Source organism: Rhipicephalus microplus, chromosome X (genome assembly GCF_043290135.1).
Source record: "Rhipicephalus microplus isolate Deutch F79 chromosome X, USDA_Rmic, whole genome shotgun sequence".
Classification (NCBI taxonomy): Eukaryota; Metazoa; Arthropoda; class Arachnida; order Ixodida; family Ixodidae; genus Rhipicephalus; species Rhipicephalus microplus.
Window position 1 is genome coordinate 440500523 of NC_134710.1, and position 13763 is coordinate 440514285.

The 13763-nt window shown below is 43.8% G+C and overlaps 2 protein-coding genes across 2 annotated transcripts in view; one reads left to right on the top strand and one right to left on the bottom strand.

Moving 5' to 3' along the window:
• The window catches only part of LOC142776606 (uncharacterized), a 201957-nt gene that overhangs the window by 68728 nt on the left and 119466 nt on the right, over positions 1–13763 (top strand). The window lies entirely within an intron of this gene.
• On the bottom strand, positions 3572–10118 carry LOC142775503 (uncharacterized). Its single transcript, XM_075876941.1, has 3 exons — positions 9824–10118; positions 5754–5954; positions 3572–4468 (listed from the first exon to the last, which is right to left on the bottom strand). Exons 1-3 carry the CDS (start codon positions 10086–10088, stop codon positions 4059–4061), a joined length of 876 nt encoding a protein of 291 aa, XP_075733056.1. The 5' UTR covers positions 10089–10118; the 3' UTR covers positions 3572–4058.

Consider the following 13763-nt stretch of genomic DNA (forward strand, 5'->3'; position numbering starts at 1 on the left):
TGTAGAATCGGAGAAGTGGTTTTTGTAGTCCTGTCTCATCATGAAAATACAAACACGACGATATTTATGTATTGATAAATGAACAAAACAGAAGTTGTGAATGGCAAGTGGACCTTTATTACAATTGGCTGATGAGGAGCAACGTGGCAAACATAAGAATACAAATGAAAAGTGTTCATCAATCAAACATATACAACCTACACACTATAAAGATAAAGTACGAGCTCGGAGGACATCATAAATAAGATTAAGGAAGTAGACACCATAGTGCGCCTAATGCAGTGTAGCTGCACGCATTCACTGCTGTTTTTGTGCTTTTGTATACAGTCGTACAAACTCTGCAATGCATTGATAATACGGCAGATTTTAGGAGGCCTTTTTTCTGTGTTCTTCTGTCGGCAGCTGGTCCCCTGCACAAAAGAGGCAAGAAATAATATTAGAAAAACGTAATAGCTTGGATACAAAAGCCGCATTTTTCTTTAGTTCTAACAGTGCACACATTCATTAGTGTATGTCGGGTTCAAGAACAGACATGGTTCAAGTATTCAGCTTTGACTATTTTGGCACATGTTTGGCTCAGGCACTTGGGCAGCTAACCAGGCATATGGGTATATAATTTCAATATTTAATTGCACGAATCAGTGCCATAGCCAGCAATTCTTCTTCGTGTGGTAGGAATGGGGTTAAATTAAAAAAAACAATCTCATTATGTATCTGCTGTATTTATATTTGATATGTTTGCGTTTTTATACGACACTCGACGCACGTTTGCGTACATGCAGGTTTCACAGAGCATGAACATCTGCTTGACCCCCAAATGTGTACTTGGTTGTTCATTGGTATTGTAAGCTGCATAGACACTGTATAAAGAAGCTAAGTTTCACGCGTAGTAGCTACAGCAGCACACTCATTGCACCCAATGTATTGTGTTGTGCTTTTCCTAAACAGTCTTTAATAGTAATCTCACTGAAGCTGGAAAAAAATAAAAAACACAGGAGAACTTACCTTCTCATTGGTACAGATGGTCGTCTAACGGAGGTGTGCTTCGTCGTAAATTTCAGCTAGGGCAGCAAAGGTTCACCAGAGAGGAAGCCACTCTAAAGTACGGTGAACCCGGCGCATCAAAAGTTTGCTATGCCGTTGCTTGTCAAGCTTTCGCACCACGCTTGAACTGATGCGGTGTGCGAGCTTCATCAAAACACTTCAAAGCACTGGAATCCGCAGTAAGTCATGGAGCACTCGCACGAGGAGTATACGGACACCCGAAGGCAGGTAATCCACTGGCTCATGCACGGAACGCCACACATCACGGTGCTGGTGAGTGCTCCTCTTGACACCACGCCCGCTTGTCCCGGCGCCACAGTAGCCGTTGCTGAACCGTTCGAAGACAGCTCCGTAGTAAACGCGCACCGTCATTGCCGAAAGAACGCGGTGGTGGCAGCCAAATTAATCGATCAACGCCGTCAAAGTGAGACGGGCTCCGCCATGGACGCGATGATGGCGCAGATATTTCACTTGAGGGACGATTCAAGGTAGCTCGATCGCTTCCTTGACAATCTCGAGGATTTTCTCAAGTGAAGGAAGCATTTCAAGTGAAGGGCAGTTTGTGAATGGGAAAACGCCACTTAAGGAGCGTTTCGAGTGAAGGGTCGAGTCGAGGAGCATTTGTGAATACAGGGGGGAATTTCTCGCGCGCTATCGCTTCACCAAGAGCAGCGTGAAGAAGCTACTTGAGTGCTTCCCATTTGAGGAGAGCTACAAAAATCGTGGCCACCCTCTTCCACCTGTGATGCAGCTTCTGATTACGCTGCGCTTTTATGGAGCGGGTACTTTTCAAGTAGTGATGGGCGACTGGGTGAATGTGTCTCAGCTGACGGTGAGCCACGTCATCAAACGTGTGTCACGGCTGATCGCGAAGCACTTGTTCTCGGCTGTCGTGAATTTTCCTAACTCCGATGACAGGTTCTGTGAGACGATGGTGGAATTCTACCGGATCGCCAAGTTTCCCGGTGTGACAGGGTGCGTAGATTGCACCCACGTCCGTATCAAATCACCTGGTGGGCCGAATGGTGAAGTTTACTGCAACCGGAAGGGGTACTTCTCCATAAATGTTCAGGTAAGTTGCTCATTCTTCGCTGCTAACGTTGAAAGCTTTGCAGTAGTTCTAAAATGTAGTAATTCACATTAACATTGCACAAGGCATTCCATAAACTGAATATTAGCAAAAAAAAACTTCATGGTAGATAATTCGATTATAAAACCCCGTGCATGCTATTGTCGCAACGCGGCGTTTTTTTATTATTTCATTTAGCTTGTTTGCAACCCAGTGAAGCTGTATTCACAAGAAAGACCAAATCGCGATTTAAACCCACGGATTGCTTGCTACAACACCAAACATCACGTGTTCTCTCGCGGTCCTCCTTCTGTCCGCGGTAAGCAATTCCCGAGATGAGCGAGCAGGCCCAGGTCCCATTTGCAATGCTAGGGGTGGAGTGGAAGGGGGGGACTGAAGTTTTTGGTTGCAGTGGTAATTCACCCCTCTCGTGCGAGTGCTGGCTGTGGAGCGATCCGAATATCGTCACATATATTGCATGAGTGTTTCGTCTGCGATGACGCCTGTCCCGTGAATGCAGCTGAGATTGGCCCAAAAATAGAATAGCTTTAAATTTTTATGACTGTAGCTATGCACTCTGAAACAAAAGTGAATACTACTGCACTGAAACAAGATCATGCAGGCAGTAAGTACGTTCGTAGTAGACGGCTGCTTCAGCACAAAAACATAGTATAACATGTATTGCATTTTCAATAGGTGATTGCAGGGCCAAAGCTACAATTACACAATGTCGTTTCGAGCTGGCCGGGATCAGTGCATGACAGTCGTATTTTCGACAACAGTCATACACGCGTTCTGTACGAGAAAGAACGAGTACCGGGTCTCCTACTTGGCGATGCTGGATACCCCTGCACGTCTTTCCTCATGACCCCGATGGCTGACCCGCCACCAGACAGCCCTGAGAGCCGGTTAGTACTCCTGTGTAACCCTTTAACTTTCATCTCCAGAACGAAACGTGTACGTGTGTGCTACCTATCGCGCTTGAAGTCTTTTATTACAATAAGCATGGTACATGTATCATTTTTGTGCCCTGAATATATCCCACGTTACAATAGAATCGGCATATTAGCAGCAACAGTTTTGACTAGCGGCCTGGCTATAATACTGAAGTGTATCGTTTAATAGGTGTATGTTCATACAGTAATACGGCATTGATTTCTTTGCATAGGTATCAAGCAGCTCACATGCGCATTAGAAACTTGATCGAGCGGGCTTTTGGCGTGTGGAAACGTCGCTTCCCGTGTTTAGACATGGGGCTACAAAACATGGCGGAGCGCTTCGCAGTCATTACAACGGCCTGTGCTGCCCTACACAATCTTGCAGTCCTAAGGCAAGACGCGGAGCCACCACCGGTGATTATCCCACAACACTTAAGGCGGCAGCAGCCTGATGTGGCGAACCAAGCCGACACCCTACTCGGATCTCGATGCCGAATGCGGCTGATTACTCGTGCATTTACCTCGCCTAATGAATAAATTGTGTAACATGTTCTTTTGAGTAGACCAACAACCTCAGATTGGGAAATTTATGCATGTTCACATACGAAAGCATGCTGAAAAGTTCCTGAATTCGTCACGTTTTAGGTTTTCTTTTCATCCTTGCTGACTCGCAACAAGAAAATTTTTTTATCACACATTGAGCTGTTGCAGATGCCTTTTAAATAAAAGCATCAGGTGTGTGAGATTGCACACATGCTTTCTTTTGGTTCCGGCTGGGTTTCTATGCGCTGCTGCTGCTGTTTTTTTTTCTGTAATTCAAAAAGCAGCTTCTGGCGCTCCGTGTTGGAGCGCCATTTTTGCTGCTCCAGCTGCTGCTCCAACAGCTTCACTTGCATTTTATGCAGCTCCTGCTCCCGCTGCACTTGCATCCTGTGAATTTTTTGTTGGTGCAAGAGCTGCTGCTTACGCAAGCGCAGCTCTAGGGCATGCAGCTGTGCCTTGCACCGCTAATCAGTTTTCAGTGCCTCCATTCGGGCAGCCGCTTCTGAGGCAAGCGCACGCTCTATGGCTGCTAGGCGGCTTCGCGTTGATTTCGGCCGTTGGAGTTCTCCTGCACCAACCAAATTTTCCCCATTTTCTTCTGGAGCTGGTGCTGCTGTTCGTGGCTCCTCGTTTCCAGGAGCAACTACTGCCAAGGTGTGAGAGAGACAGCTTGCGCAAGCACCTTCCGTGGGTGGCTGTGTAGTCTGAGGTCCTGGGAAACCAGCACCCTCGCTCGATCGCAGTTGTGGCTGAATTGTCTCGTCTGCACACACACAATACAATTGCATAAGGTAGGGAAACGTAACTCGTGTAAGCAGTGTCAGCATGACTGTTAGATGCTGCTGCAAGTATAAATACATTCCCGTTTTATATCACGCATCAGGCCTGCAAGTAAAAGAGAAGTGTGGCAGTTTTTCCGGGTCATGCACGGCCTGTCACTTGCACACATAATTCATAATACTGTTCTGTCCAACCTGAATATCGCTATGGCAGTAGCTAAGAGAGCTTTACTGCGGAATACCTCAGAAGCATTTTATTTAAAATAACTTTACCCACATCCTCGTTGTGAAGTGTGTGACATACGTTAACCACATATTTCATGCAAAAGGCAGGCTTAATTTTACATAAAACTGTAGAAATAACTTATCTTCAATATTCGTGTGTTATGTTAGTCACACAACCAGAGAAGCCATGTCGCCAGAACTTTTATAGTTGCATGCAGTTGGTCCTTGTGACTAGCGGTGCCTGTGCTCCCGATGTCGGCAAACCCATAGCTCTTGGTGACTCCAACAGCTGGTCATGGCATGAAATTGGTAGTGTCTGCACATACAAAAGAAGCAGAACTGGTACTCTTCTGGCATGCGACGAAATCAGAAAAGCCTCTTTATGGTACAGGCGCAAATATTTGTGTGTTTCCATGCTTCTACGGGAACACGCGACATTTTTAAAAAATCAGTACGTGATGGAAATATAAAAATAATAACAGTTGTAAATATGAAAATAAATAAGGTGAGCTGGTGGCATGCAACACCGTCACTCTGCAAACATACAAGTCCCCATAATCACACATGGTGGCAGATACTTCATGTGCATGCATACGGTATCAGACACAAACACAATAAAGAAAGTGACTGTCCTTCACGAATATGAGCTTCAGTTGTAGCAAAAATATTGAATCAATTGGCGAATTCTATCCCTGGCAAATGAAGAGTACTAGCTCGTGGGCTAGTCAGCCTCTTGCTGACGGGAAGTGGCACTGGTAAAAGGGCATCTGCACAGAAAAAAAACAAAATTGAAATACGATTCTAAAGTTGGGATAATTATAAGGCCACCCATGATGTGAAATGTATGTGTCACACAAGTACTTGCTGAACCACGTCAAATTACGCTAGGAACGTTTTAAAAGAGTAATAGCAGGCTTATTACATAGCATTACTTCTGTTAACACCATGGCATGTTCTTGAAATGAGAATGAGAAATATTTTTACACGTAAATTTTAGTAAAATGGATATGCAAAAGGTAAACACAGAGGCATTAGTCGCAAAACAAAACAACATTGAAACGCAACACCTCCCACATTGTATACATGCACAAGTTGATGCAATATAGCAGCACGACAGTTGCTACATCTGGCAGTTTTTGCCCATTCGTGCTTTACCAAGCAGCTCTTTCGTGTTGTCTTGGCTACCAGTGTGCATGCTCTCGAAACTCCGCGATGTCGATAAAGAAAGCACTGGCTGATTGTGGTGGACTCCATCGCTGTCATACGGGTTCTGGAGCCGTGTCCTCATGTGTGATGCCGCCGCTCCAACAAGCGCCAATGAGGGGCTCATTGGCTGGCAGGTAGATGGCCCGCCCCCTAAGGTGCGAAAATGTTGATTGATTGATTGATTGATATATGGGGTTTAACGTCCCAAAACTACTATATGATTATGAGAGACGCCGCCGTGGAGGGCTCTGGAAATTTAGACCACCTGGGGTTCTTTACCGTGCACCCAAATCTGAGCACACGGGCCTACAACATTTCCGCCTCTATCGGAAATGCAGCCGCCGCTGCCGGGATATGAACCCGCGCCCTGCGGGTCAGCAGCCGAGTACCTTAGCCACTAGACCACCGCAGCGGAGCGGTGCGAAAATGTTACGTGGATACATCGAAATTTCAAGTGACAGCACAAAGAAAGTGCTTAAGGAATACAACGCATATGCGAGAGAAACAGGCAGCGAAAATTTATGGTACACAGATAACTATTAAAGTACTACTACTACCCATTTATTTATTTATTCATCAAAACTTACGAAGCCCAATACGCAATCGAGTAAGAGGGGCCAGTACAGAGTAAATAGAGAAATATACATCAGTAAATACAAGAAAAGAAATTAAGAGAAAAAACTGTACAGTGATTTAAGTTAGAGAAAAAATTATGTCCTGCAAAAAATTTTTTTTATTTATTCAGGTTACCCCTAAAGGCCCTCTAGAAGAGGGTATTACATAGGGGGGGGGGGGGGGGGGCAATACAACATGGTTTACAGCAAGATACAGTGCAACCTGACAACCGCAACAAAGCGCAAACCATGAATACGGGCAGCAATTGCATGGCGTTATACAATAGTTAAAAAACGAAAGAAAACAAAACAACAAAAGCAAAAAATATTTTGTTAGTCACCGTAGTGCGCATGAGCTATGAAAACTTTACCGAGTCTTTCTCGGTGCCAATATGTGCAGGCAAACTGTTCCACAGAATAATAGTGCGCGGGATGAATGACTGAGCGAAACGAAGTGTGCGACATAGCGGGCGTTTGACTTTGTTAGGATGATCACGGCGGGGAAAGATGGAACAGGCGGGTTCAAAGAAACTGTCATGTAATGATGTGTGATTGTAAAGTTTGTGGGAAAGTGATCGGCGTGCATATTTCCGACGAATGGCCAAATCCTCTAGCTCAGCACGGTTTTTTAAGTTAGTTACGCTGGAATAGGTAGAATAATCTGAGTAAATGAAACGAGCAGCTCAGTTTTGCAAAGATTCAATATTTGATACGATGTAGGCTTGATGAGGATCCCAAATGGCACTGGCATATTCTATTTTAGGGCGAATTAAACTGGTAAAAGCAAGTTTTTTTAACTGCGATGGAGCCTGTTTAAGATTTCGTTTCAGTAACCCGAGAGACCGGTTAGCAGCTGCAAGAGTGACTTCTATATGATGGTGCCAAGATAGATTCGATTGAAAGTGGAGACCGAGGTACTTGTAGGTAGATGTTAACTTGAGTGTCATATTATTCAACGAGTATTGACTAGGAAAACGTGTAGCAGCGTTAGTAAAGGACATGCACTTTGTTTTAGAAACATTTAACGACATAAGCCAAGTTGAACACCAATGATTAATTTTGTTAAGGTCAGATTGCAAAGCTAAGCGGTCAGAATCAGAAGAAATGTTACGGTATATTACGCAGTCGTCCGCGAAAAGTCGAACGTGTGAAGATAAAGAATTCGGTAGATCATTAATGTAAACGAGGAAGAGTAGAGGACCACTGCCTTGGGGTACACCAGATGTTACCGGTAAAGAGGAAGAATAAAAATTCATAGCAAAGGTGAATTGAGACCTGGAGGAAAGAAAAGCTTTTATCCATGCAAGAACTATAGGGTGAATGTTAAGTTGTTCTGGCTTTAGTAGTAATCTGTGGTGAGGAACGCGGTCAAAAGCTTTAGCGAAATCTAAGAAAATGGCGTCGACCTGGCAACCAGCATCCATGGATTTATGAAGGTCGTGAACAAAACCGGCAAGTTGGGTGTCGCATGAAAATTCCTTGCGAAAACCATGCTGAAAATTGAAAATGATATTGTGACGTTCGAGATAGTTTATTACTTGAGTGTGTATAATATGCTCCATGAGTTTGCAAATGGTACTAGTTAAGGAAATGGGCCTGTAGTTTAGCGGTGAGAAACGTTAACCTGATTTGAAGAGGGGGACGACTTTAGCTGATAGCCAATCTTGGGGTAGGGTTGCGGTAGACAAAGACTGAAAACAGAGCGCATAAGAAGGGGGTGATACTGAATGATATAGATTTCAGGATTTTATTATTTAAGCCTATATTATCCAAGGTGGAAGAAATTTTTAGTTTCTTTAAAAGGGACAGAACACCGGCCTCACTGATAACAATCTCCGGCATGACTGTGCAGCTGAAACTATGCAATATGGGAGCGGATGAAACGTCTTCTCTGGTAAAAACTGAGGAAAACGCCTGGTTTAAGACATCTGCTTATTGAGATGTGGGAACTGAAACACCATCGTTATTGCTTAGGACTATATCAGGATAACATTTGGGGTTAACAACGTGCCAGAATCTGCGTGGATTATTTGCAAGTATAGATGATAAATCATGGTTAAAGAAATGGCGGCGAGTAGATTTTAAAAGCGACTGATATTCTTTATCGCATTTTTTGTATTTCGTCCAAGAGTTAAAGGTATCCTTTTGGACGGCCTGTTTATATAAACGTTTTTTGTTGTTGTTGTTGTTGTTGTTCAACCGTCGGAGCTGCTGGGTAAACCAAGGAACCCTGCTTCGGGTTTTCACGGTGATGACAGGTATGAATTTATTGATGAGGCCAGTAAGTTTATTTATTAACAGCTACCAGTTTTCTTGAATTGTGCGCTGGAGGTGACCATGTATAAATTCTTCGTAAAAGGCAGACAATTCATTATTTATGCTATCAAAGTTACCTCTGTTATAGCACCTAATCGATTTGTTAGTTGATATTCTTTCGACAAGTGGGCGAATCAAGTTTCCAGTAATAATCGCATGGTCGGAAAGAACATCAAAAATATTAATGTTCGAGCAAACATCGGGTTCATTTGTTAAATTTAGGTCAAGGGTATTGGAACTTGTCGCTGAGCAGCGTGTAGGAAAATTGATGAGTTGAGTTAAAGAAAAGTCCAGGCAACACTGCAAAAATTTGTGCGCTTCAACACTTGGTGGAACAGTAAGGGCACTCCAATTAATGGCAGGAAAATTGAAATCACCGAAAATGATAAGTACAGCGTTCAGAAAACGGGTGTGAATATCGCCCAGAACACGAGAAAATTCATCCGAAAACGTCCGAAAAATACACACAAATACTGACAAAGACACCAAAACATGCACTTATATCTAATATATATGTATATAGAGTGCAAATCACAATCAACATGAGCAAAAGCATTTTTAATTCATAATAGAATGACACACTTGGCACCCGATGGCGAAAAAAAAAGTGCAGGAAGATTTTGCCGAAAAAAAAATGAACGGTGACGACGTGATACTATTTAAAAAAAAATGTTTCTGCAAGCGAAAAACCGTCTCCCGCTTCCCCTGAAGGAGAACCCTGTGCAAGCCTATGATTCGCATAATTCTTGCAGGTACACATATATTTACGACATATAATTCAGAGCGGAACCGATGCCCTTATTAGCCGTATGCTCAGATTTGGGCGCACGTTAAAGAACCCCAGGTGGTCGAAATTTCCGGAGCCCTCCACTACGGCGTCTCTCATAATCAAATAGTGGTTTTGGGACGTTAAACCCCACAAATCAATCAATATGCCCTTATTAGGGCGTTTTCGGATAGCTTACGCAAGAGACGCAATTTGAAAATTCATATATGACCCCCATATGCAAACGCTACGCCCACGAGGCCTGCTCAATTAATGCTATTCAAAAACTCACCATTTACGATAGTAAACAGACGTAAACTTACCTGTGGCATACAAGTTTCGCTTTTCCTCTGACTGCTGGTTCTTCTTCCACTTGGACTTTTCATTGTCCCACAACTTACGCAGCTGTGCCACCGTAACGCGACGAATGCCTGGTTGGCTGTTGTATTCGCTCGTCAGCTTTTCCCAGGCACTGTCCTTTGCGTGCTTGGCGATCGCGTCAGTTCTCTTGTTTTCGATAACTGCCCTGTGCCGCGTCACCAGATTGACAAGCAGTTCACGCTCCTCACGCGTGAACACGAACCGCATTGTGGTGGTCTTCCTGCCGTCACGCGCGACGCCACGATCATCGTTGAAAGACATTGCACCGTTCGTCACTACGGCACCACGACACGAGGTGCAACAAAAGTTCGTTCACGCGTGCAAACGAGTCTTCGAAAAACCAGCATCTAATCCTGGCGGCTTCGGCTCTGGCGTGGCTTGGCTAATGTGGTGCCTGTCTGATATCGAAACTAGCTTATAGTATTTGAAATCTCGCTTAATACTTCGACCGTATACACATTTAATGACAGTCGACAATTTTTTAACCTATCCAAAGTGTTTCAACCTAAATTTTTGGTATTTATTGTGGTATTTTATCACATACCCTCGCTACCAGATGCGTCCTGCGTAAGTAAAGTTAAGGAGCGTTTCTCGAGTAGGCCCTTGGCGAAGGAGCCTTCGAGTAGCGTTCATGAAACACATCGGCTCCTTGAGGGGAGGAGCACGCTCCTCCTTGACTTCGTCAAGTCGAGGGGAGCCCTTGAGTGAAGGAGCGTTTGTGAATACGGGCCTAATTTTTCCTTTCACAAACCGCCCTTCACTTGAAACGCTTCCTTCACTTGAAAAAACCTGGAGCGTTTCCTCGAGATTGACAAGGAAGCGATCGAGCTACCTTGAGTAGGCTCTCGAGTGAACTTTCTGCGCCAACATCGCGTCCATGGCGGAGCCCGTCTCGCTTTGACGGCGTTTATCTCTCGATTTGGCTGCCACCGCCGCGTTATTTCAACAGTGATGGTGCACGTTCACTACCAAGCTGTCTTGTAACGGTTCGACAACGGCTGCTGTGACGCTGGGACAGGCGGGCATGGTATCAAGCGGAGCGCTCACCAGTGCCGTGATGTGTTGTGTTTCGTGCCCGACCCAGTGGATCACCTGCCCTCGGGTGCGCGTATACTCGTCTTGCGAGTGCTACAAGACGTAATTCGGACGCCAGTGCTTTCAAGTGTTTTGATGAAGCTTGCACACCACGCCATTTCCAGCGTGGCGCGAAAGCTTGACAAACAACCTGAGAGGAAACGTAATAGCAAACTTTCGATGCGCTACATTCACCATACTCCTGAGCGGCTTCCTCTCCGGTGAATCTTTGCTACCCTAGCCGAAATATACGGCGAAGCACACTTTCGTTAGATGATCGTCTGTATCTACGAGAGGGTAAGTTCTCCTTTTTCTTGTTTTTTTGTTCATCCCCCCCCCCTGCTCAGGTCAGATCACTATAAGAGACAGTTTAAGAAGATCAAAACACAATGCGATTGGGCCCAATACATTTGCTGTTGTTTCTACAACGCGTGAAACATAGCTTCGATATACAGTGTCTATGCAGCTCACAATACCAATGAACAACCACACCCAGCTTTAGGGAATCAAGCAGAAGTTCGCGCTCTTTGATACGTGCACGCATGCAAGAATGCATGGAATGTCGTATAAAAACGGAAATGGCAAGTAGAAATACAGAAGATACATTATAAGGTTGCTTTTCATGGTTGAACCCCCCACCCCGAAAAGATATTACTGGCTACGCCATTGATTTTGTGCAATTAGGTTATCTAATCACAAAACCATATGCCTAGAGAGCTGCCCAAGTGCCTGAACCAAACATGTGTCAAAATAGGCAAAGCTCAATAACTCAACCATGTCGGTTCTTTGCTGCAAGAAATATAATGAATGAGTGCATCCCGAAAAATAAAAAAATGCGGCTTTGGTGTTCAAGCTATTACGTTTTTCTAATATTATGTCTTGCCTCTCTTGTGCAGAGGCCAGGCTGCCGATGGAAGAACACAGTGGAAAAGTTTCCTAAAACGTGTCGTATTAGCAATGTATAGCAGAGTTTGCACGACTGTGTACAAAAGGACAAAATCTGCAGTGAATGCTAGCAGGTGCACTGCATAACACACGCTATGGTCTCTACTACCTTGATCTTATTTCTGTTGTCTGCATATGCTTGATTATTGCACACTTTGCAGTTGCACGCTTGTGTTTGTCACATGGCTCTTCACCAGCCAAATGTAATGAAGGTTGACTTTGCCATTCGCAATTTCTTCTTTGTTCAATTTCGGAATACATAATTATCATCCTATCGGTCTTTTCAGGATGAAACAGAATCACAAAAACCTCTTCTCCGATTCTACAGGAGAGCAGCACTACAAAAATCAAGCTTGTTTTATATACACCACCACCACTCCTTTTCCGTGAAACTGAGATGGCGTGGTTCCAGCGTGGAGAAATTCTAATGTTGCAACAATAGCGGATATTTATTTACAGGGGTTTGACCAGATATATCCGCAATGTTGCAAAAACGTTTGAGCAATTTTTACCACTTTGTTGCACTGGTCTTTGTTAAATCAGCAGAGTAAAATACTTTGCTTCTTGACGACACTTTCTCCAAGGTTCAGTAAACCACCACGGTCATTTTTGATACAAAACAGCACCAAAAGTCAAAAGCACCTTTAATTTTATCATTTCCAAAAAGAATAAAACATCTTCTATAAATTAGGTACTACTGAGGCTTTAGAATGAAGCATAGAAAACACGACTACTTTCAAGAGCTATTCCCGGCAATATTATTCCACAAATAAAAGCCAAAACCTAAGTGCAAAAGTCATTCCTGCATTAACAAATGTGCTTCTGAGCTTGCAGGTAAAGAAGACAGTACAAACTTTTTAAGATGGGGCCATTGTGAATTTGGAGACGGAAGCTACAGAGATTTAAAGGTTAAGTCTATTCGAATGTGTCATATTAGAGCATCCACAAATGCAGGGCGAAAAGAAGATGGAAAAAATAACTGCTTACTCAGGCATCCTTGGAAGGTTGAAACAAATAAATTGAAACACAAAAACACAAACACGCATTGTTAACCAACTATATATGCAGCTAAGTGAAGAAAATAACAACTTCAAAACGATGTTTTTGCCATTAGTTGAAGAAAGGCACACGGTCGCTTTTTTTTAATTTGCTAAACAGTCCTATTCAAACGCTCAGCCATGAGTGTACCATGTCTACTTTTTAACGCTACCCTGCGTCTCTCATAATCAAATGGTGGTTATGGGACGTCAGATCCCACATATCAATGAAATCAACGATACCGTGGTATAACCTTGAATAAATGTGTCGAGCATTGTCTTTCAAAACTTCCATTACATGCAGAGGAAACACTACGAAAGTGCCACCTTGAAATTTCCAGTAAATGAGAAAAATGAACATAGCACAGTCCCCAGAAATTAGGAACTGTTCACGTACTCCCGCAGCGAAAACGAATCCATGTACTAGTAATCTTTGTGGGAGGTGAATTCTAAAACCACACCAATGTAATGTGATATAAAGTAGAAATTACTCACTCCACCGCGTTGCACGTTCGGTGGCTACACTAGTGATCAGAAGGCTCTCAGCAAAGCGAAAGTAAACAAAGCAACAAACCATATGTTCTGGTTCCTGCCATCGTTCACGTAGCTCGTTAGTCACCCCTGCGAAAGCAGGTTCTGAAACACCCACTCAGACACTACGGTAAATATAAACAGCAATCAATGGACGCACACTAGACGAAATAAACTAAGCACGTAGAAGCGTTCAGCAGCAGACGAAACGCCATCAGCTGCCGCCTTGGCGCCACTGTTGCCAAACTTGAAGTAGGTGTCTTGCTAACTCTACCGGCTCAAGGCATACGGAAAC

Excerpts from the sequence above, each read along its gene's own strand:
- LOC142775503 (XM_075876941.1), bottom strand. The coding sequence starts at position 10,088 with ATGCGGTTCGTGTTCACGCGTGAGGAGCGTGAACTGCTTGTCAATCTG. Across the intron at positions 5,955-9,823 it reads GCGAAACTTGTATGCCACAG|GGGGCGGGCCATCTACCTGC; the intron begins GTAAGTTTACGT and ends TTCGCACCTTAG. Across the intron at positions 4,469-5,753 it reads CAACACGAAAGAGCTGCTTG|GATATAAAACGGGAATGTAT; the intron begins GTAAAGCACGAA and ends GGCCTGATGCGT.